The sequence below is a fragment of the Channa argus genome, chromosome 22 (genome assembly GCF_033026475.1).
Source record: "Channa argus isolate prfri chromosome 22, Channa argus male v1.0, whole genome shotgun sequence".
Taxonomy (NCBI): Eukaryota; Metazoa; Chordata; class Actinopteri; order Anabantiformes; family Channidae; genus Channa; species Channa argus.
Genome location: NC_090218.1, coordinates 548,016 through 571,956, shown reverse-complemented (window position 1 = coordinate 571,956; position 23,941 = coordinate 548,016). Strand labels below are relative to the sequence as shown.

Sequence of the window (23,941 nt, the reverse complement as noted above, 5' to 3'; positions counted from 1 at the left end):
CCTGGTTATTTAATATTCAAACATGTTTTTCATTGGTGGGATAGGAAAGGTTTGAAATGACTATGAACTTACTTGTGGATTTTAACCATGAAAATCTGTTTGTCCATTATACGTAGTTACCTTTTATTCCTAAACTAGGGAAATCATGTTGCAAATTATTTTTACTATAAAAAAAAGGTGGTAAAAGTACACAAACTCAATACTCAAGTGAAAGTGCAAATATGTGCCTAAAACCATACTCCACAAAAACTTCTTATTCATATTCTTTACTCAAGATGAAGTACAAAAGTACACACTTTAAAATGTACTTAAAGTACAAAAGTACTATGGCAGCTGTAGCTCAGTTGGTAAGGCTCTGGTCAGTGGTTCGACTCCCGGTCCCTAATGGTTATGCATCAAAAGGGTCCTTATGGGTGTGTCTAAATGGGTGAAGAAGCACGGTTGTAAAGAGCTTTGTACAAAAGCACTATGTAAAACATTATATAATCATTTAGCATTTTACAAAGGACAAGTTTAAGCCTAGTTAAAATTTTAAAATTTACACTGTACAATAAAGTGCAATGACATCTATTTTCCCTTCTCTACAGTAATAAATAAGACAATACGTAGAATAAGATTAGAATAACCTAACAAAAACATAAAACAAAGGCATCCCTAAGCAATCATAAATTAAAAACATAAAACAGTCCACCGCATCTACATTAATATATTACTAATAGTCTGATCGCAGGAGGGTAGAGGCTGGAAGTCCAAGCTCTAATACTCTGCAGGCACTTCCCCCAGGGGAGATAGGAGAAAAGATTGTGTGCCAGATGGCTTGTGTCTTTCCTAAAACAAATTGCCTTCTTTTTACGCCAGGTAATGTAAATTTCCTGTAACTGTGGTAATGGTGAACCTATGATTTTGGATGCTGTTTTCACTGTCTTCATGAGTAACTTATGGTCATATGATGTGATATAACCAAACATAGCAGAACACAGCCAGTTCGAATGCTTTCTATTGTAGACCAGTAAAATGTTATGAGGGTTTTTGTGGACATACCATATTCAAAACCCCCCAAAAATAAAGTCTCTTCTCTGCCCCTTTAATGACTGTAGTAATATGCAGTGATCAAGACAGGGCGTCAGAAATATGGATACCAAGGAACTCAAAAGTGTTAGTAATTTTTATAGGGGTGTTATTTATAAAGACAGGTACATATGTACATTTCGTGAAGTCAATTATAAGCTCTTCTGTTTTCTCTACATTAAGGACAGACTGTTGTTATGACACCATATGCTCAGGTTTTCCACTTCATCATGTATGCTGTCCTGTTATTGTTAGTAGCAATAATAATAATAGTTAGTGATACAGCATCATCCACGGATCTGTTTCACTGGTATGCAAACTGTAATTGGGCAACATTAATAGGTATATTATTATTTGTGTGTATCCTGACCAATTGCTCAAAGGACTTCATTATTACTGAATGATACAGGTCTGAAATCATTCAAACAAGATGCAGGTGATTTCTTGGGCACAGGAATGATTATAGATTTCTTATAGCATGTAGGAACCACACCGAAAGACAGTGACAGATTGAAAATGTCCGTATAAAACATGGGAAGTTGACTTGATGTAAAACCTATGTCTAATACCATCTGGGCATTAGCTTTTTCTGCCTTTGTAGATTTAAAAACTCCTCTGTCACCTGAGGTGTATCAGTGTACTCACTCAAGTTAGTAGGATCCCTTAAAACTGACCAGTCAGTTGATTCAGAACAACCCTGGAGTTTGTGCTCTCCCTCCTCTGAGCAGTGCTGAGCAGACTCTGCTTAGACCATTTTTTTCTATGGACTACTGAATTTGAAACTTTTGATAAAATAAACCTCCCAGTCTAGTCCAGATTTTATTAACACTATAATTTTTCTATGCCATTATTTTTTTTAAATGGCATAGAAAATTTATAGTAAATATTTTTTTAAAAGGGGCCAAAGTTATCCACTATAGAAATTTGTGATGGACAAAAATGGCCCAACTGGTAGGGATCTAGCAGATTTTACCAGTTAATGTACTGACAGGTGTTTTATTCATAAGATAAATCATGACTTATTATTTAATTAGATTTTAGTTGAACAGTCCTTATCTGCAAAATATTAACAAGTAACTAAAGCTGTAAAATGTATGTGGTGGTGGAATAAAAATACAATATTCCCTTCTGAATTGTGTTATGTTGTGTCTGCGTTGTTTTTAAAGTGATTTATAAAAGAAAAAGTAGCCTAAAATGGAAATGCTCCAGGAAAGTATAAGTAAGGCAAAGCTGTAGCCAAGTACAGGGCTTGAGTAAATGCAATTAGTTACTTATCATCTCAGCTATAAATGTTGTAGTACTGCTGTGATGGAAATGTGTATTATATTAGCTGTACACCGATTTAGAGACCAATTTCATTAATCCCTGGTGTTAAGTTCAAAAGAACATAAATATAACATAAATAAATGGGCCTCTTAAGCTGTTTAAAACAACTTCTTTTTGATAAGCAGTCTGGCTCCATTAAAACCATCAAACCTGCAACTAGATATGGCCATAAACCCAAGCAATAGGCAACTAAGGGAACAAATAAATATTTCCATTGGCTCTCCTCCAGATTTCCCTCTATCAGATTTTAAGTAGGTCAGGCTATTCAGACTTTTTTTAAATATCACTTCCTCTCACTTAAAAGTTTAGAGAATGTCTGAAAGACATTTTTTGTCCTCAGACATGCATAAGTCAACGTGTCAAAATTGCACAATTCAAATGTTTCACCTTCTCACACACGGATACATTCCTGGACTAGTCAGACACATACACAGATAAGAATCTATGTCAGTGGAACTGTTTTGTTTTTGCATGTGTGAAATATTGACTGTAAAAAAAAACGATTTCTTATTTAAAGAAGTCTATCAAATACACAAAATTTCTAGTATATGGAAAATGTGTTTTTGTATATAGAAGAGGCAGAAATGGTTGATTTTACAGCAAGAGTAAAATTAAATACACTTTCATGTCTCTCTACAGCATCAAATTAAGGTGAATATTATCTGTAAAGACAAAGTCAAAGCTTCTGACAATGTTTCACCTTGCATCCCAAACACTTTAAACCCTATGAATGAGTCATTTACACATCACAAACTTCCATCATATAAACAGAATTAACTAAACTAATGAGCTTATTAGTGGCTAAAGTAAAGGTGGCTAGTAAACTACTTGGCTCTCCAATTTCGGACTATCTTGCTGTCCATTTCAAGGTCAGGACTGTCAGGGTAGCATGACCTTAATCAAAAGTGTGAATTTCAGTGTCATAGATTCTACATTTGTCATCTTCATCATCATTATGGTATGTTTATTCTGGTCTTGGTCGCAGCAGGTTTAGCAAGGCTTTCCAGAGATCCTTTTCCCCGTCAATGTCCAGCTCCTCTCCTTCCCAGGCCAGATGGGAGAATAAAATCTTGCCAATGTGTTCTGGATCTTTCACGTGGTTTCCTACCATTTGGGCGTGCCTGGAAGATCTCCAGCAGGAGGCGTTTTGTACAATCCATTTTACCCTCAATTGTGAACAAAACCACAAGATACATAAACTCATTCACTTGGGGTGGTGACTTATTCCCAAACTGAAGGGGGCAATCCACCGTTTTCCGGGAGAGATGGCCTCACATTTGGAGGTGCTGACCTGCATGCCAGCTGCTTCACATTCAGCTGCAAACCATCCCAGTGCACGCTGAAGGCAAGGGTCTGATTAAGCCAACAGAGCCACTTAACTTGCAAAAAGCAGAGAACGGATTCTGAGGTGCCCAAGCCAGACACTCTCGTTCCCATGGCTGCTTCTAGAAATCCTATCCATGAAAATCACATAAAGGATTGGTGACAAAGGGCAACCTTGACAGAGGCCAACACCACCTGGGACCATGTATGAATTATTACTGATTAAACATTTGTGTGGATTTATTTTTCAAGGACAATCAGCATTTATTAACATCACTGCAAATGTGCCAGTGTAAGCTGAGAGATCACATTAAATCCCATGGTCAGATGGTAAAATAGCCGTTAAAACAACAATGGCCTCACCCAATGAATGAAAGGTTATGCAGAAAGCTTTTGACAACAACTTCAGTTATAACTGTTCATGAATTGCTTTATTTTTGGAATAAATACACTTAAGTCAAAAGAAATTACAAATACCTGTGTAAAAAAAAAATAGAAAGTATTTACAATAATTCTTTAATAAATGTATACATAGTATACAGTACAGCCGATGTAGGTCTTCTTTTGCTGTACAAATTGCAAAAGCTGATAAAAATAGTAATCCAACTAACACAGAATCCATCCTGTAGTTGGATATAGGACTGGACAATGTGGCCCCTTTAACAAACAAAACAATAATATAATGGATTACAAGGTTTTATCAAGTGTGTTGAATGAACAGCTTGTCTCAGGCAGTGGGGCCATGAACAAAGAGTTCCAGAAAAAAACAAACAGTTGTTCCTACTTTCTGCTTATTTCATTGATAATAAATTATCACCGTGTCAAACAGGCATGATTTAATAGCCAATCATGATTGGCTGTACACTATGAACTAAGAAGACAGTTGTTGTGGTTATATGACTGCAGCATGAATCCAACATGTTCAACACAGTACTGATCACACTGTGTGTGTGTGTGTGTGTGTGTGTGTGTGTGTGTGTGTGTGTGTGTGTGTGTGTGTGTGCTACTTGTGAGTTTGTGTATGTGTAGGATATCAGGCTAACACGATACAGTGCAATTTAGGTCCAGCCTGATAAAATCACTGACCTAGCAGCCACATGAACAAACCACCGGTCAGTGTTTTATGCCCTGTGTGGCTTAGTCTGATTTAATGAAAGCTAGACAGTGTGACTTCACATTGTACTTCAATCTCAGCACCATGACTGTAAGTGAGGTGTAGGTGTAAAACATGATAAAATTATACAGTTACTGTAGAGATCTCACCTCCACTTTATAACCAACAGATTTAAAAGGATGCTCTATATGGTTTTGGATTGCAAAATTGGATCCAGCAGCAGTAACAAAGTAGTGTATGTTAAAACGAGCCTACAAGGTCACATGTGTCATTTAGCCCAGGCACATTACATTTTTGTCTTGTTGGTAGAAAGTTCTACATGTCGGTCCTGGGTTTTTTGCTTTTTAAAAAGATGTAACTTCCAGCAACACCGATTGTTGAAAAAGCTTATCATTAGGCCAATGCATTTTGGCTCGTGGACAAAATAGCGAGGAATTTTTAAGTAGCTATTTAAATGTCCTCTGCTATTTAAATGTTTTCAAATAATATTTTAAATGTTTTTAAAGAAGATTTAAATTGCTCCCAAATAGTTTTTGCTATGTACTTAAAACAGTGGGCAACTTCTAATAAAGTTGTTTATTGTTTAAATTTGTGTGTTCCTGGAAGTTTGAACTTTTCATTTAGCTTTTCCTGTTCCATGCACCTTAACAGCAGGTGAAGTTCTTGTTTCTATTTTCTTGCTTTTTAAAAAAATCAATGAAAGATGTTTTTTGGACAACTATCATGCTTTAGGGAATAATGTGCAAAATCCTGTACAGATAGAATGTTAGGATATAAAATGGGTTCCAGACTCAACTAGTAAACCATTGCCATCAGAGTTAGACCTGCATAACATCTTATGAAGAAAATACTATGTCTTCCGGCATTCATCCTGCAGTCCTTCGTCCCTATCGTTCCAATATTCCCATCATTCTTCAAAGCAGTACAATGCAGGCAGAAAAATCTGCACCTGACATACACAAAGTGTCTGTAATAGTTGCAGGTGGTTTTGTTTCACTCCATTTAAAACATTACAAAGTATTGTTGTTTATAAGTATTATTCCCTAGCAAGGTCTTAGACTACAGAAGTCCAGCTCCTGTGGCTTACGCAAGCCAGTGCATTGGTCCCTTGAGAGCAGATGTCCAGTTTGGGTTTTGCAGTACAATGGTCTTCTCTTGAAACCCTTACCACAGGTTCTGGAACAAGCTGACCACTGCCCGATATACCACTCAGGGCACGGGTCTCCACAAACCCTGATGGCTGGGGGTCTTTGGGAAGAACTGCAGTCCAATCCTGGCTTCCCATCTGGTCTTAGACACTGCACCATCCTCCGCTGAATTCCACTGCCACAGGTCACTGAACATTCATCCCAGTTTGCAGATATCCATTTCCCAAGAGCTGGATCCTCCTTGCTGTAAGATGTTTTCAGGGTGTCTCCTCCTTTCTCGTTAACACTATCCTCTGACAGTACACTGTTTTGGGAATTCAAACGCCCTTCCTTTTTCACGGTCTTGTCCTCCTTAATCTGACGGGCAAGATAGAAGGAGTAGCGAATTCGTGGAGGCGTCATCTTGCCTGCACACAGCACCTCCACGGTCAGGGCTTCTCCCAAGGGCTTCACAGCCTGCAGGGTCTCAGAGAGGCCAGATGTGCCACTATAGCGAAGCAGGCTGTTCTTTACAATGATGTCCCTTTCCCCAGCAGACACAATGTAGTCCCCATTGAGCAAGTAATGACCCTTGCTATTCTTCACTGCCAAATAGTTGTCATCACTCATCATTCCTTTGTAGCCTCGCTGACGGATGTCTATATTAACTGCACCCACTGGCAACATGACCACAAAGTTGTATCCATGCCTACATGCCAAAACATATTAAAGTCAATGGGAGGTTGTAATAGTGGAAGGAAGTTAATAATTCTATCATGTTGAAATAATGTTTAAAATAATGCCATAAGTAATAATCTATCACTTCCTATAAGCTATACTATGACTTGGTCGGCTTTACTTACATAGGCTTTGTGAAGAGTCCCGACACCTTCTTGCAACCGTTGTTATCACCTCCGCAAATTCCACACTTATCAAACTTTTTGGTTGAGCCAATTTTTCCATCACAGCCAGCCTTAATGCACTTTCCTTGGACACACACGCCAGTAGAGTCTGGGGAACACGGAGTCCCATCAACAACCTGGAGTGCACAAACCCACTTTATTGTTAGCTTAATGTCAGAGGGAGCAAACACAACAGATCAGCTAAACCATGTGGTTCTGAAAAACAGGACTTTACCATCTAATGTACATGTAACAGTGCCACTGAGTTTGCTTTTTTCTTAGTTTGAAGCTGTTTAAATACTCAAGTAGAAATTCATTTCATTGCCCATAAACATTAACTGCAACTATTTCTTTGTTTTTTGACAGTAATATGTTTTCTACATTAATAAACTAGCAAAATAACCTTCTCTTACACTCTTTCACAAACGTACATAAATAATAAACGTATATACATGTTCAAATTCTCCCATATGGACCCAATGATGCAAAGCAATCGGCTACTAACCAGCTATGACTCATGGCTAGTCTTTTAATATGTGACTTATAAGTTCACTTAATGTGGTTGTAGCACCCTGACACAGACATTTTTTCCTCTTAAGATGTACAAACCCTTAAAGCTGACATCAACCAACCTCCAGCTCAAGTTTTAAATTACCCTGCACACAAAAAGTGCTTACACAGAAAACACTGTAAAGTTGTTTTGCCAGGACTTTGTAGTTATAACATCCAGCTGTGTGAGCAGAGACACGGGTCCCCCTGAGCACGTTTATCTACTCCTCCTCATGATGGAGTAAAGTGTGAACTTTGTCTCACTGCTGCTAAGGCTCACCCTACACTCCACTATCTGAAAGATATAAATGGTATCCCTCCTCTCCTTCATTCCTTCCACTACTTTCAGCCTTTGGGCAGCTGCCTTATATACATGTTCACATTCTCCCACATGGACCCTTTGTTATTACTGCCTTATATCTTAAAATATAACCTTAGTCCTAATTCAATTATCTTATAATTATCTATATCAGTTCAGGCAAAGCAGAGTACACTTGAGGTGAAGTAATTTACCTTGGGTGCAAGGACATAGAAGTAGCCGGTTCCATTAGCCCTGCAGATGAGTTTACATCTGTCACTGGGGGACACTCCAGAGTATTTGGGTACCCAGACCACAGAGGGGGCAATACGGTTACTGTTGAAACTGCGGCCACTGATCTCACACTGCTCTTCACGATAAGTCTTAACTAAAGAAAGGGAAAGGAAGGAGGATGGAGAAGATGAGAGGCGGGGATGCTCTAGGAAGAAAAGTGTCATTTGGCACAGTTTTTTGCTTTAAGGAACAGTACCTGTTTCAGAGCAGGGGTTTAGGCTGCAGGAGCGGTATTTGACCCGAACACCTTGGCAGTATTTACCCCCGTTTGATGGAACTGGGTTGTTACACTCTCTTTTAGACAGTTGGACACCACCCCCACACGTGCGTGAGCAGGAACCAAACATGCCCCATTTACCCCAGCGGCCGTCCACCTGGAGAAGGTATAAAACACATTCCCAAGTTAGGTACTGTAAGTTTGGTACAGTTAAAGTATTGTATATGTTTACGTCAATAACACAGTCAGTGTATGAGACTTACCTTCACATTTTGGATCTGTTTTTCAGAACAGATACCTCGATCACAGACCTGTCCGTCCCCACACTGGGTGCCATCTGCCCAGGGGAAGTGGCGAGTCATACACACTAAATGGCCATTGGACTTTCCTGTGCACCACAGGCGACCACATGGCGGTTGCATAAAGGGACAGGGCTTGGAGCCTTTGCCAAATGCAAGCTCACACTGACGGTCCAAGCTATAGGATGATCCTGCCAGCACATCCGGTAGGACCAGAGGTTTCTGAGGCTGGTCGAGCAAACATTCTCCTAGAAGGCAAAGATTCAACACAGTTAAGAAATCAGTTTTGTCATCTCCAGTTCTGTTGCTACTTTTTAACAGCTGTAAGCACATTTTAGTAAACAATTTTAAAAGTATCCTTTTATTAAAAAAAAAAATCCTGCATTTCACCAGAAATATATTCACAAAATCATAAAAAAACAATGTATTCTCTTGTTAGGCCTCAATATTTCCATTGTTTTTTTAATCAAAAAGGTTGTTCCTGGGTGGGATTGTGGGTTAGGGGCAGTAAGCAGCCATTGCCCAGATTGTGATTTCGCGTCTTTGAAGTAAATGTAAAGCTTGATGCAGTGTATGCAATGTATGCCACATATACCACACACTAACAAGCACGAGCAACCCACACAAAACCACACAAAGAGCCCATCCTAAAACTCATACAAGCTCCTCCTTTCATTTTTGCTCCCACACTTGTTAGGTAAACTAGAATAATTGGAAACTTTAGGATTTGTGCTTCAAATCAAAGCTTTTCTTTATCAAAATCACTTAAAGCTAGCAAGTGGCGCAAGATTCAAATACATGGCCTCCTTTTACCATAAATGGTCCACAGAAACATTTCCAGGATCCAGCTAATAAAAAGCCTTTGACAGGGAGGTGTTTGGAAACATAAAAGATCAATGTCCCGCAAGAACATTTAGAGCTTCTCATCCCTATGAGGAATGTATACATTCAAAAGTCATTTTCACTGGGCCAATCTAAATTCACTTCCTTTGAACTATTTGCTATGCCTTGCACATGGATGTGAACTCACAATACATAATAAGAAGTGGTGGCAAATTAGTTGGCTCATGTTTCACCACAACTTTTGCAGAGAAAATGTGATTGACGGACAGTACATCAACAAATCACTTTACACTGAAAAAGCTGTACATTACTTCTTTCTTCCCACTCTCTCTAAAGAGCAGTCATAGAATAAATAGCTTGTATTGAGTGAGTGTGGATAAACGAACAGGTTGCAGGACTTTGTGAAACATAAAACTGCCTCAGACATGTGGCAACATGTTTTTTCTCTCTGCTGCTTTTTGAAGTCAGAATTTATGACAGATGGCCAAGAGAACCCAAGATATGACACTGTGAGAAAGAAATCACTCCCTGTCAAGTTAATCTTGGTGTATCTTCCTTACGACCTGTTTGTCCCCTTTTGTTCTCAGAACATATCTAAAATGAAAAGAAAGAATTACCATTTTTAGTAAAGTTACATGGGAAGCACTGGGTTGATATGCTTCATGGTCCAAACCGCTGTGGGGACTCTCCCTAAAACAAACCTTCTAATTTGGGATAGACGCAGGGATAGTTTTAAAATAAGTTTAGCATTGCTTGAAGGACAAGTCTTCTGGTCTGGCCTGGAAAACAATCTGTGTCTTCATGCCTTTTGCTAGTTCTTTCTATGAGTATGGTACTACAAGACATGGCAGTACAGGAAAATGTCACATTTGAAGCATAGATGAACTTTGAAATTAAAATATGCTGTTAATCTTCAAACCAGCAACGAAGTCAAATTCTAATAATGAATAATAATGAACGGGGATTTGGGAGTTTTAATGTGTCTGTTTAATGTGTCTGTCTTAAATTTGGCTCCACATGCCTTCAAACACAATATAACGCCCTGTGCAGTCAAACACAGGGGTCTGGTGCATTAACTCACCATGTCCACTGTCTAGAAATTCAGTGATGATGGCAGCACTGCAGGGAGACCAAGGGCTGGTGCGGTTGATCTGAATAAGCGTTGGAGACATCATGTGGTTGTCCTGCAATTTCCCGAACACGTCCTCACAGGCCTTCACATTGTCATGTGGCATGTTGAACACATGACCTTTAGAGAGAGAACAAGGTGTCTCTGTCCAGAATCGACTTTTAACCATGATTGTGTACATGCATTCAAACTGCTGGAAACATTACAGTGATGATATGTACTGAGTGATGGAGCTTACCAAGCTCATGAGCAGTGGTGAAGGCTGAAGGTAGGCCATCGTCTTCGATTACAGAGCAGCTCCTCTTGGGATCACACATGGTGCCAACATCTGCCATGCCAAGAGTGTCACAAGTGGAGGCTCCACACAGATCCTGAAAAAAAAGCAAAATGTACACAAATGCATATGAACTGGTCAAAGAAAAAGTAGTATGGTAGTAAGTAGTATCAGAACAGCATGGCACTCAAAGAAGACCAGTTTGTTATAAACTGAGTCAAAAAAAGCACTTTATTTCGATTTAGATTTTACAGAGAGGGAGATGTCTATAATACTATGTCACACAAGTAAAGTCTGTGTGAAAAACTACAACTAGGGAAATGGACTATTTTTAACATTGGCTTTCGTTGTCTCTAACCCTTAGACATTTGGCAGGTAGTTGGGCTTGTTGGAAAGCTGTCTAATGCTCTTGCCCTCCGTGACTTCTTTTTGGTGATGTCACGTCATACCCAGACTTCAGAAAATAACTTGAGTAAAATTTAATTAAAACTAATAACAAACATTTGCCAAATCTAAAATAATGAGCCGCAAGTTGCAAAAAAATGTACTTATCTTTTAATTAGATTAAAAATATTGCTTGTAATGTTAAATATGTTTAAGTTACATTTAATAATCTGGACAAAAGTAAAAAAATCCATTAAAATGTTAATTTTAAAACAACATAAAAAACTTGAACATCTTAGAATTTAAAACTTAATCTTCTTACCAGGACTGCATAGGTGGGGTTTGATCATGTTTGATTAATAAAAAACATTACTAACTCATCAGTAACGTCTGATTTTAATTCATCCTAAACCCCCATTGTTGCTAAGAAGTATTTGACCTTAGCTTTTTTTTAACTAAACCCTGGCAACTTTAAACTAATAGAAGAAGCAAAGAAGCAAAGCAGCGAGGTAAGAAAAGAGAAATATACATCCATACATTATCTAAACTGGTTATAGTTAGTCAAAGTGCTGGAGAGAAGACAACCGTTCACATTCACATTTATACCTAAGGCTAATTTAGACAGACTAGTTAACCAAATTGACTGTGGAGGAAAAGTGGAGTACCTGCAGGAATGCTAGCACATGTACAGAAAAGCCCCCATCAGGATGGATTAGAACCAGCAGTTAGGTGGCAGTGCCCACCCCTCTGCCATCACGCTACCTTCCACTGTGAGTCTGTTTTAACTTTGGCAAAAACCACCGCCTGTAGCGAATTAGTAAAATACATTTTCAGGGCTTTTAAGTTGTCTTTAGTACAATATTTGTTACCTAGGGATCTGAAAATGACCTGATAATGTTAAGCAAAGCTTTCAACCACCCGCTTTTTTAAGTGTTTTAGTGGGCAGCATTGTTTAGAGCACACCTTCTTCGATGAGGTAATGTAACTTCCCCAACCATAACATTTCCATGCCAGAGCAGAGTTTCCAGATGACCTATTTCTCCATCTCAAGGTCTTAACACACAATCTTTCTGAGTATTCATTTGGAGCTGACACTCCTAATCACAGGACAACTTTGGCACTTACTTCTACAAAGAACAGCCCATTTGCCTGGTCCCTAAACTGCACTGTTCCTCTTTAGCTCCAAAACACAGAAATCCAGTGGCTGTCAGATAAAACATGATGCTGGTTAGATATCACACAGCCTCTAGAATCATCTGCTGCACTGAACGTACAAATTCACCTTGATGACAACTGAAGACCGTGAGTGCTATGACAAATCATTCCTAGCATAAACCACAAGACCAGAATTGTTGGCCAGTGCAAATCTAGTCCAGATGTGCTCATGTGTGCAGACGATATCTGAACATTTGGCCATTTATGAGCAAAAAATTAAAAGTTGCAAAACAAAAAGGGGGGAAGAAATAGCAGTGTCAACGAGTTTGTTCTTTGCTGTGACCTACTTCCTACATCTGTCATCTATCTTTGCATTTTTATTTTGTGTGCTTCTGCAATTTTTAAAAAATAACTACTGTGTGATGAGTGGAAAATAATGTCTGATACAGGCTTTATGAGATCCAGGCATATGTGGCAGTATTCTTTTCTTTCTTAACCCATTATATAGTAAGTAATGATAAACAAGCTGTGAGTTTAAGTACCAGCACTCAAGTCTCTCATGGGAATTTGTCAGATTTATAGTTGGATTTAATCAATTGGCGACTGACTGTTCACATAAAATTTGCTTTGTTTGTAACTTAATGAAATGAGCAATCTTGCAACATTCTTTACACAACAGTCGTGGTGGCTATGGAGTTTAAAGACAACCGCAGCTGCCTCTGAGTTGGTCTTCATAAAACCTACAAATTACACTGTGGGCTGGTAAACAACAGACAATGGACGTGCCTTAAATGCTTGCTGAAAGCTATGGTAAACCAAAACAATACCACTGACTCATTTTGGAGCCAAAGTGTAAATATTTCCTAACTACCTTGGTCTGGAAGGGGTGAGTTTTTCTGGATGCAAGTGAAAGACCTGAATCCCACAAAGATTGGAAAAATATATCAGTCAGATATGATCAAACAAGACATAGCACTTTTACACAGGAGCTCTTAGTGGTGAATGTTTTGGATATGACAATACCATGCCCATGACTAGCTTTAACTCTTACATGATCTGCTCACTATTAGGTTTGAAAATAAAGCTGGATCATCATTGTCCATTGTCTATGTGCTTGAGGTTTCCACTGTTGTATGTAAACAGAAGCTTGGTTTGAAAGGTTGGTAAAAAATGAGGACTTTATAGCACAACTTAAACATCTACATCTAAATTCTGCTCTGCTCACTTAAACTGTGACAATGTTTACCCATTTATGCCCAATCAGTTTTTTCTGTACAGTTTATGCAATCCATTCCACCGGAAAGAATTTATTTCCACATATTAGAAAAAAGGCCACTAACAAGGCATTTTACTTCTTTGACCAGTCCTGGTAAATACGGCTCCTTCTGAAATGAGGTACAAAATATATTTTGTTGAATCTCTAATCAAACAACTTATCCTAATGAATTCCAATATGATGTTAACTTAAACGGCGACTGAATCCTTTGACACCCTGATTCTGTTTTAAATAGCAAATTACAGCCACATGACTCACTGTCTGTTGGCAGGACCAGTACAGTTGAATGGGGTCACTTATACTGGCTACAGAGTTTATTACATCAAGTCTGTATGTGGATCTTATATCGCAAACCTTGGTAACACCCTAGGTTTAAGATGTGGAATATGTTCATGGAAAATATAGCCCATCTTTGAGATGTCATGACATAAACAGGAAGAGCATACTGTAAATAAAGGATGAATGAGAGAGGAAGTGTATGACAAAGTGAAAAATGTATTGTAAATATGCAACTGTGCAGACTGACTGCAGCTGTACAGAATTGCCCCTCTGGAGAAGCTTGATTTAGAGTTGGGGTGAGCAGGTGGGGTAACATGCTTTCCCTTTTGGGGCCTTTTTAATGAGGAGCAGGCAAGGGTGGGTAGAGCTGGGAAACCCACAGCTGGAGGGAAAATGGGAACGGCTGAGAGAAACAAGACACTTCCAAGTGAATCCCTTAGGGCACTGACGGTCATAATATTTGGTAAAGTTATAGTTATAACAAGCATTTGTTTAAGTTCTAATATGATAATAATGTTGAGTCATGTTAGTAACACTGGCCAAAGATAATTCACCACATTATCATGTTACTCTTTGAGACTGCATTTGCAATTGACCCTTTGACTGCAAACTCGATCATATGCAAACATTATGTTTCTTAGTAAATGAACACACATTTACACATCCTCTAGGTTAGTTTTTGAACTATATTATAAGCATTGAATGCCAAATGGAATCATACTGGCCCTTTTCCACATGACGGACAGTTCATCGCAGCTTAGAGGGCTACACACTGAGCATTAAATGTGAGTGATGACTTCATCTCTGACCTTGTGGCAACTGCCAAATATTTGGGAGTGCAGAGAGAGGTGGGTTCCAAGTCTATAAAACTACCCTCTGAGGAACCATGAAAAGTAATCAAGACTGTTGCTCTGTTCAGCTCAAGTTATTTTCTTTGTGACCCAGCCTAGGTGTCAAAGATGTGATGCATTTCGTGGGCTGAATATTCACTGTGCCAGAGTGCCTGCTCTCAAGTTCACCGAAGGTGGACAGTGTGTTTTGACAGTAAAGCAATTACCTGGCACAACAGAAACTTCATCATACAGTGCTTGTCATATATTTACCTAGTTTACTGACTTATCACTTCTTGTGAGAATAAATCTGCAGGAAAAAATGCACCCGTGCATTTTTGTTTAAGTTCTAATGCATTCTAAAAAATGCACCCGTGCATTTTTGTTTAAGTTCTAATGCATTCTAAAAAATGCACCCGTGCATTTTTTGCACCCATGCATTTTTTGGGGGGTAGGTATGTGCATTTAAAAAAAAAAAAAAACATTTTACCTGTCTCGTAAAAAGGATTGCTGTGTCCCAGTAATCTGGATGCTTGTCGTTGTTTTTGTTCATCTTTTTTTGCCACGTGCAAAAGTTGCGCAGCGTCATCGCTGCGTTCCCAGACACCTTGGGTCCTTTGTCCTCTTCGGATATAATCATGATCTTCACAACTACGATGCTGATGGAGTTAAGAATACTAGGGTGTTTGTAGAGCCTCGCTGCCACAGACATCAGTGTTAAGAGGTAGTGTTTTAGATCATCTCCATGGAATTGCGCCATGGACTCGTCAGCCACCACCAGTGTCTCCACGTACCTGGGGACTGAAGCGAACCTTTTGGCTCTTCCCATCCGCTTCAGCATCGTGTCAGTCACATTGTTGTAATCTTTTAGTCGCCTGTATTTCTCCAACAATTGAACGACCTGGGAACTTACGTCGCTGTCCACTGCACACCTAGATGTTGAATTGATCTTCAGGTTGTTACTGGGTCTGCGCCGTATGAGGTGCGGACTTTCTGTGCTTTCTGTGTCATTTTGCACCGGGCTGATGAAATAGTCCCATCCTTGGAAGCCAAATGCACCTTGTAAACCTTTACAGAGGCTCAAAGCAGCGTAAGAGAAGCGGTCAGCATTCACATATCCGGAGTAAAAACACCGGCTCAAGTCAGTGGTGACATCGGTGTTGGAGAGCCAGAAGGAGTTTTGGTTAGTAATAGAAGGCGCAATGAAATTAGAATCTTGATGCAAATCGAGCACTAATTCCTGTTGGAAAGCGTGTATTTTTATGCGATAGTTCCCAGTATTGCTATCCACGTCATTGTCAAAATCCCCCCTGACATGGTTGTGGTTATCCAATCTACTAGGAAAGCAAACTTCACTTTCCATGCATTTTACAAGTTTTGAGAGTGAAACCACAAGGTAGAGGAGAAGAGTTGTTCTGATAAACATGACTATGCTTGCACTCAGTAGAGAATGCAATGATCAACACAGAAAACGCCAGTGAATATGCAAGGTTAGCTGGATCGGTGACAGCCACAGATCAGGGTGAAGAGCATAATCCAACGCGCAGGATTCTGAAACAATGCAGCACAGCAAACTCCTCCTTGGTTATGGCCCATTCCCATCCACCACCTGTGTGTGCTGAGTCGACGGTTGTCTTCTGAGGGCTTTATGCATTTTCGGCGTGTGTAAGAATATGGAAACTCAATCTGTCTTTTCGAGGGGGCAGTCTTTGGAGGTGCTCATTGGATGCGGGTTTCAGTTCAAAGTTTTTTTGCAGCCACTTGAAACTCCAAGTCAGTCATCGTGTTAGTATCTCCCACTTCAAACTTTTGAGCTGAGCTGAGCTGTGACCATCAGGTCGCTGGTTTAGTTTGACATCCTTCCAATCTCATCTCATCCTTAAACTCTGACTGATCGTGGGGAGATGGTTCAGGCATTACCCCTGTGGAGCCCTAACACCAGAGGTCCAGTAATCACACCTGGCCATAGTCTGTGACATCCATCATTAAAGAAAGAAAGAAAAAAATAAAATGATAAGAATCGTAGACAAAAATTACTATGAAATTGCAGATAAAATGCTATTAAGGGATGTTAGGCTTTTTATCAGTTATTGGGTAATGGTCTCTGCGTAAATGGCGCACGACATCTAGTGGACAGCAGTATGAATGAATAGCAGTCGGAAGTCAAGTTGTTACAGTTGGTAAAATTTTGACATTGTGCAAACTGCAGAATTAACTCTGGACACCTGTAGTGGCTTTTTTTATTCTTTGTAATAATTTGTGGCTCATCCAGGCTGTGGCGCTTACTGCTCTTTATGACGTCAGCTTTGTTTTTCTTTCCCCTTTCGTTGCCATGAACGCAGTAGTGGTTGCTATGCTAAGGACCCCTGCATACTTGTTGTCCAAAGCCTGTTTATAATTCTGTATTAAAAACTAAAAAAACGGTAAAGTAACAATTCATCCCTAAATTATCATTAATATTGGGTTACCTACAAATGATGAACATTATGTGTAGCGACCCAAACTTTACAATAGCAATTTGCTACTTTTGTGAAATGGCAGTTAGACCTGCTTTCCAGCGTTTCTCATATTTATTGTTACCTTAACTACACAGCAACATTAAGCTGCGTCGCAAGAAATTCACAGTAGCATATACTGGTTAACATTTACTACAATGTGTGAGTTGTAAGATTTTTAAATTATACACATTCCATGTTTTTGCACACAACGAATGAAGCAGCCGCGCGTGTGTTCGAGCTAAAAGCCCAAGAAGTTCACTTTCAGTAAGACTAAGTTAGTTAACCCTCTGTTGACATGGATTTATATCATGTGTTGGAGATGGTTGGAGAGGGCTCATTTGGTCGAGTTTACAAGGGAAGGAAAAAGTTTACTGGCCAGGTAAGTGGCCTTGGTTGGAGTAACTGGCTGGTTTGTATTGAGAGCCGTTTGACCGTGTGTCCACCTTTGTCCATTAGGTGGTGGCCCTGAAGTTCATGCCAAAAGTGGGTCGCTCTGATAAAGAGTTACGAAGTCTCAAGAAGGAGATTGAGATCATGAGGGGTCTTAAACATCCAAACATTGTGCAACTCTTGGACAGTTTCGAGACTGAAGCTGAGGTTTGTTTTAGTCTCGTTTTTTTCACACAGAGGAGTGCATTGTTACAAAATATATTCTTCGCATTTTCGGTTAATGACATGAGCATTTTTTTTTTGTAATAGGTTGTGGTTGTAACAGAGTATGCAGAGGGTCAGTTGTTCCAGATTCTTGAGGATGATGGAAACCTACCAGAATACCAGGTATTCGCGCCGTGTACACAGAAAACAAACTTCTTCTCATGTGTTCACATTGTCATCTTTTGCTTATTTTTCCCGTTTTCAAAGGTTCGCGAGATCGCCTGCCAACTGGTCTCAGCTCTCTACTATTTACACTCCCATCGCATTCTTCACCGTGACATGAAACCACAAAATATTCTGTTGGGGAAAAGTGGGGTGGTGAAACTATGTGACTTTGGGTAGGTAGGATGACATTTTAAAAGAAAGAAAAATACTGCAATCGTTTCCACAATAACAAATTGAATGTGATGCTCTTTTGCTGTAGGTTTGCAAGGGCCATGAGTGTCTCCACCTTGGTGCTGACATCTATTAAGGGAACACCACTGTACATGTCTCCTGAGCTGGTGGAGGAGAAGCCATATGACCACACTGCTGATCTCTGGTCTTTAGGCTGCATCCTTTATGAGCTCCACACAGGGGCGCCACCGTTCTACACTAACTCCATCTTTCACCTGGTGCAACTCATTGTGAGAGACCAAGTAAAATGGCCAGACAGTATGAGCGACACATGCAAGGTACAGCTGCTGTCTAGTCAAGATGAATTATGTTTGAATCACAAACAATCAATCACCCAACTGCACAGTAAAAAATGTGAAAAAATGTGTAGACTTTCCTTATTATTCTTTTTAACAGCCAGATGGCCCAGAGGGTTCCCACGGGCAGGACCATAGCATGGGATTTAGGGATGCATAATATTTCTAAAATCAAAGCACTTATGACCCAACAGATAATTGTCATCAGACATTGTATTTGTATTATTTTGTTCTTATTAGAGTTTATTATACTGTCTGTCTCTCAAAATTAAGTAATGATGTGCAGCATGGCACTTCAGGGACTCAAACCTTAAAATAGTAGACAAATATACGGAGGACACCTATGGGGCTGTAAAAGTGCTTAATGGAGGCACTCTTTTTTTTGATGTATTACACACAGAATACATTGGCTTAATCACAAAGTTATTTCCAATAATTAATATTTCTCTTAGAGTTTCCTGAAAGGTCTGTTGACCAAAGATCCTCAGAAGCGGTTGTCATGGCCAGACCTCCTGCACCATCCCTATGTTGCTGATCGGGTTACAGGTGATACATACAATTCTTTTGTTGTAATGAAAAATATAATTATGCATGACACTGGTGTGTTTTTAAGTTGTTTTTTTTTTTTTTGTTTTCTTTCAATATTGGCGCAGTACTTTCAGACACAAGTGTCAGCCCTCTAACAGTCACACCCAGCCCAGACATGGTAGCACTGAAACTTCAGCAAGTGGCAGCCAAGACAGTTCCAACTTCTGGAGGGAGTAAACTATTACGAAAGGCCAGGGAACAGTGCAACAAAGTCAAACAAGTAAGTAGCAACGTTACAAAAGCAAATCACAAATTTGTTTTTATTTCTTGAATTGGTCACATAGTAATATATGAGGAAGTTTTCAGCTTTTCTCTGTACATTAACAGAAAATTGATAATGGAGTGGGAAATGAAAAGGCCAGTCATGCAATGTCAGAAGCATCCTCTAGATCTAAGCCCCCCTCCAGTGATTTCCCTGTTACATCTGTTCACTCGGTTATTGAGGCTGACAGTCAAATCCTCGTCCCAAAGATTCAAGCCTGCGTCCGAACAAAACACAGGTAGTAATGGAAGTTCAGAACATAGATTCAGTACACTACCTATACAGACTGAGGTGTGCATTCAGTTATTTCCTCTACAGGGGTCAGATCAGTAGAGACTATGAACAGGAATTCCCTTCTGTAGAAGTTGGGCCACGACTAATTCGGAAGTGCAGTGAGGACAGTCAGGCCACACTGTGCAAGCAGGTCAGAGCCAGCTGGTTTTTATTAAAGTAGTGTAATTTGTTCCAGTACCGCATCTGCTGTGGAAATAAACAAAGTAAGTGCTCTTTTAAAAGCTAATGTATCTTATGTATGTATCAAACATTTCTTTCAGAATGTTAATAGTGAGGAGTATTGGGAAAAACTAGCCCAAGAATCAGATCCAAGCAAGCAGCAGCAGAAAGAACTATTAAAAAACAGTGTCATTATACATCAACTGAAAGCTAAGATTCTGGCTTTAAAAGCTCAGGTACAGTGTTCAACTGCACAATTCCTACATCAAAAAAATTTACTCTGTTGTTATTATGATTGATTGATTTATTTATTTTGTCAGCTAATAGGTGGCATTGTTATAGAAGCATGGCAGATTCACCTACCACTGAAGATCTTAAGCAACCTGATTGTGAGCTCTGATCCAGAGAAATCAACCCGCATCAGCCAAGAGCTTGGGCTACCCCATGTCCTCTTTGATGTGATCCAAGAGGCTGTAGAGAACTCAGAATTCATCAAGGTTATTGCTCAAGAATGGAAACATTTTAAACATTACATAGTTCCTGAAACAATACAACAATAATGTCAACAATTGTTGACTTTTTGTTTTAACACTTTCCTGTCCAGCAACCATGGATTGTGCCAGCACTTGAAGAAATTGTTGTAGTGCTCTTGAAATACTGGGAGAAACACTGCGACTGGGTGGAGGAAGAAGAGAGGTTTTATTTTTTAGTTTTAATTTTACTCTTTACTTACTGACTTTGTTCGTTTGTGGAAAACTGCATGCATCACAGTGAATCAGACGATTGCTGCTCATCATCTCATCCTCTTCTTTTACTACAGACTACAAGAGTTTGCCAAGCCCTTTAACACCATTCTTAGTCATCCAGACCTCATTACTTTAGCAGTAAGTATCTGCTGAAGTTAGTAATAATTTACTAATAACCGTTAACCATGAAAGAGCTGGTCACCTGCGTAACTGATTTGATTTTATTGTCTCTTCTTTAGCCTTTGGCTGCTTCTGTTTTGTCTCTCTTCGTGCAACACATTGATTTTGAACTTGATTTGGACAATTTAATCTCCTTGCTGAAATACCTGCTTTTTGACTCATATGAGGTACAAAATCTGTATATTCTAAAATAATATGACATTGTGTTTTTCATGTAAGTTTAATGTGATTGACGATTGTCTAAAGTGCTGCCCTCTCCTCTGCCTTGCCAGTGTCAGTGTTGTCTTCCTCCTGGCTGGGGACGCTGTGATGGCTTCCTGTCTTTACTCCTATACACGCTCTCTGAGGTCAGGAAATGTGACTAAAACATTTTGACCACATGAATGCCAGAAATATAAAGTTTTTTCCCCTCACAGTTTTTTCTTTTAATAGCAGGAAAATGGCTTTAGATTGACTTGTTTAGATCCATTGCTTCTGGAATTGTGGAAAAAAATTGGTACTTCACTAGCAAAGACCACGGCAGACACAGACTTCTGTTCAGGAAATGGTAAATATTTGCATCCCATGAAACTCATCCTATTCGAAAACAAATTAAGATGTCAACAATTTATATATTTATTCATTTTCTTTTTCTGTCAGGGGTTTATTCCTTTCTGTCTACTGTGCTGCTTGTCTTTACTAAGGACCCATACTCATGCATTCCCCTGTTTTCTGAGAGTGAATCAAAATGCATATACACTCTTGGTCTGCTACTGGGAACTGACTGGTTGGTGTAAAGACATCTTCATTAACCTTATTACTGTTTCATGTGCTCCATGAATCTTAGAGAAGCACATACACTGCGCCGGGAGCTAACAATAACCTCTTTTATACCCTGCAGTCTTCATTTGTTTGCTGAAGGCAGTCCCAGGATATTTGAGGTGAATCTGAGTCACCACAGCCTGTCCATGCTGAGCTGCCAATTGTTGTGTTTTCCATTTGCACTGGACCTACCTTCAAAAACAATGTCCACAATTCTCCAGTTGTATGACAGTTGTAATATTGTCACCAGCCTCATTCAGGTTAGGGCCAACCCATGCTCCCTTAAAGACCTTGCTGACAAACATAATTCTCTGATGCAACACAACATAACTATTGCAACAGGCTTCTCAGGCACACTACTGTTCATCTTAATGCATGCCTCTGTACATTTGTGAGAGCATAGTGTTGTTTGTTGTTAGCTGTTTGATCTGTGACAGGCTGATGATTTTGTTTTCAATGTGGTTGGCAGGTAATTCAAACTCATCCTCCGCCTCTATTAGAGCTGCCTCTTTCCCTGCTGAGCCGTTTGCTCCTGTGCGACCCAGAGTGCTCGGTTTCACGCCTCAGAAATGCGGGTTATGGTTTTTTGGTGCCACCCAGGAACAGCCAGATCACTGTCTCTGAACACCAGACTCCACTAACCAGAACTGCTAACTCTTTGCTCCTTGATTTGCTACAGCTGGATATGTCATGGGACTCTGCTGTAGAGCTCCTAACTCTGTTGTCCCAAGTTGGCCGTTGTTCAGCTTGTCATGCCTGGCTTCACCTTTGCCTGGAAGCCTCAGTGCTTCACCAGGTGCTAAATCATTCTTATGACCGGGTGAGGGCTGCCACATGTAGACTTTTGGCAACTTTGGATCCATTCAGGCCTCCTAATATGCAACCTGAGATTTTCAAAATTATGATAGACTGCCTTCGTGATTCCTGCCTGCCTGTCCGCCGAATGGCTTGCAGGGCTGTTGGGAACTGGTTGGGATATGTTGCAACAGGGGCCAGGTTTAAAAGGGGTAGATCCAATGGACAGGGCAGTGACTTTGCAAAAAACAAGTGTTCACTCACTGAGACGCTAGGAGATTGGGCTACTGAAGTAGAACAGGGAGTGGCTAATGAGGAGAGCAGCAGATGGCTAGAGGAAGCTAGGAGAACTGTGGCCATGCTTGTGCCTCTAATCACTGATCCTGATGCCCACACACGTCGTCATTGCTGTGCAGCCCTAGGAAACCTTGTAAATGTTGATGGTGCCGTGTCCTTGTTATTGGAGAAGAATGCGACGGGCTTACTTCTGAGAGTCGCTTGCACAGATTCCCACAATGCAGTGAGACAAGCTGCCATAGCAACGCTGTGCCTGTACAGCCAGCAGGATGCAATACGTCAGGTAACAAAATGAATTGTTTACAGGTGGTTCAGGATTCCATTCCATGTTTCCACCTTATTATTAACTTATTACAACTTATTCACTTTGTTTAGTTTCTTCATGGAAGAAAGAATTTCACATTATTTGACGCTTTTTCCTTTAAATACCTCCAAAGCTTACCTATTAATTACTAGTATTTGCCTTATACCATTATTGTCTCCTCTGGTCTTCCTTGTTGCATATTCTTTTATGTGTTAGTCATATACAGTTATTTGTGTGTGTGTGTTGGTGTGTGTTTTGCAGTTACTTTATTTTCTATTTATTTTTAAGGTCCTGATATCCATCCATGCCAGTGAGAAACTTCTTCAGGCCTCTCAACATGCAACTACAAAATGTGACTATGGTCATCTTATTGAACGGCTGTTTCCAGACACTTGACACAGGATACTGGCTAGTATTGCACTATAGCAAATAACCATCTTCTATTATTTGTTTACATTTTACATTTACATGTACATGTAGTCATTTGGCAGACACTTTTATCCAAAGCAACTTACAAGTTAGGTACAAAGCAAGCAAAAATCTAAGTCCAGAAGAAAACATCAAAGAAAAGGCCTATCAGAAGAAGTGTTTCATGAGATGCAAGTGCAAGAAAGAAGGGAATGCGAGTTGTTTTATATTGTTTTTATAGATTTTAAGTGCATAGGAAGATGCAGAAGAGTTTTCTGTTTTCAGCAGTTTTTTGAATATTGGGAGTGAGTTTGCTGAGCATGTAGAGTTTGCTAGCTCATTCCATTATCATGGGATCATTGAGCTGTTTGGCAGTTATTTAAAACTGAGCATAGCATCCTTCAAAGGAAAAAATGCCTTTTGTCCAATGAAGATGTATTTTGCACTTGTAAAATTATGTCTCTGTGCTGTAAATAAAATTGTTTTTTTTTTCCTGTAATTTGAAGTTTCATTACAAGAGGCCCGTTGTTCATGATAAACCACAATGTAATTAATAGAATTACAGAAAAACTCTTG

General features: G+C 39.6%; 2 protein-coding genes across 5 annotated transcripts; one reads left to right on the top strand and one right to left on the bottom strand.

Annotated features, from left to right (window-relative positions):
* Positions 1 to 4,657: 4,657 nt before the first annotated feature.
* LOC137107801 (A disintegrin and metalloproteinase with thrombospondin motifs 15-like) lies at positions 4,658 to 16,340 on the bottom strand. Its single transcript, XM_067491809.1, has 8 exons — positions 15,178 to 16,340; positions 10,728 to 10,860; positions 10,442 to 10,609; positions 8,482 to 8,765; positions 8,198 to 8,375; positions 7,923 to 8,095; positions 6,822 to 6,997; positions 4,658 to 6,667 (listed from the first exon to the last, which is right to left on the bottom strand). Exons 1-8 carry the CDS (start codon positions 16,111 to 16,113, stop codon positions 5,875 to 5,877), a joined length of 2,841 nt encoding a protein of 946 aa, XP_067347910.1. The 5' UTR covers positions 16,114 to 16,340; the 3' UTR covers positions 4,658 to 5,874.
* Positions 16,341 to 16,765: 425 nt separating this feature from the next.
* stk36 (serine/threonine kinase 36 (fused homolog, Drosophila)) lies at positions 16,766 to 23,924 on the top strand. Of its 4 annotated transcripts, none has more exons than XM_067491805.1 (20): positions 16,766 to 17,564; positions 17,642 to 17,782; positions 17,885 to 17,962; positions 18,047 to 18,177; positions 18,264 to 18,513; positions 18,984 to 19,077; positions 19,185 to 19,339; positions 19,447 to 19,619; positions 19,700 to 19,805; positions 19,936 to 20,070; positions 20,155 to 20,331; positions 20,439 to 20,530; positions 20,655 to 20,718; positions 20,820 to 20,927; positions 21,033 to 21,107; positions 21,196 to 21,307; positions 21,400 to 21,526; positions 21,641 to 21,821; positions 22,031 to 22,936; positions 23,246 to 23,924. In XM_067491805.1, the coding sequence occupies exons 1-20, from the start codon at positions 17,481 to 17,483 to the stop codon at positions 23,351 to 23,353; spliced, it is 3,297 nt and encodes a 1,098-aa protein (XP_067347906.1). In that variant the 5' UTR covers positions 16,766 to 17,480; the 3' UTR covers positions 23,354 to 23,924. The 4 variants fall into 4 exon arrangements, with proteins under 4 accessions (XP_067347906.1, XP_067347908.1, XP_067347905.1 ...); XM_067491807.1 differs by having other exon boundaries at positions 21,193 to 21,307; positions 21,641 to 21,680; XM_067491804.1 differs by having other exon boundaries at positions 21,193 to 21,307.
* The last annotated feature ends 17 nt before the right edge of the window (positions 23,925 to 23,941 follow it).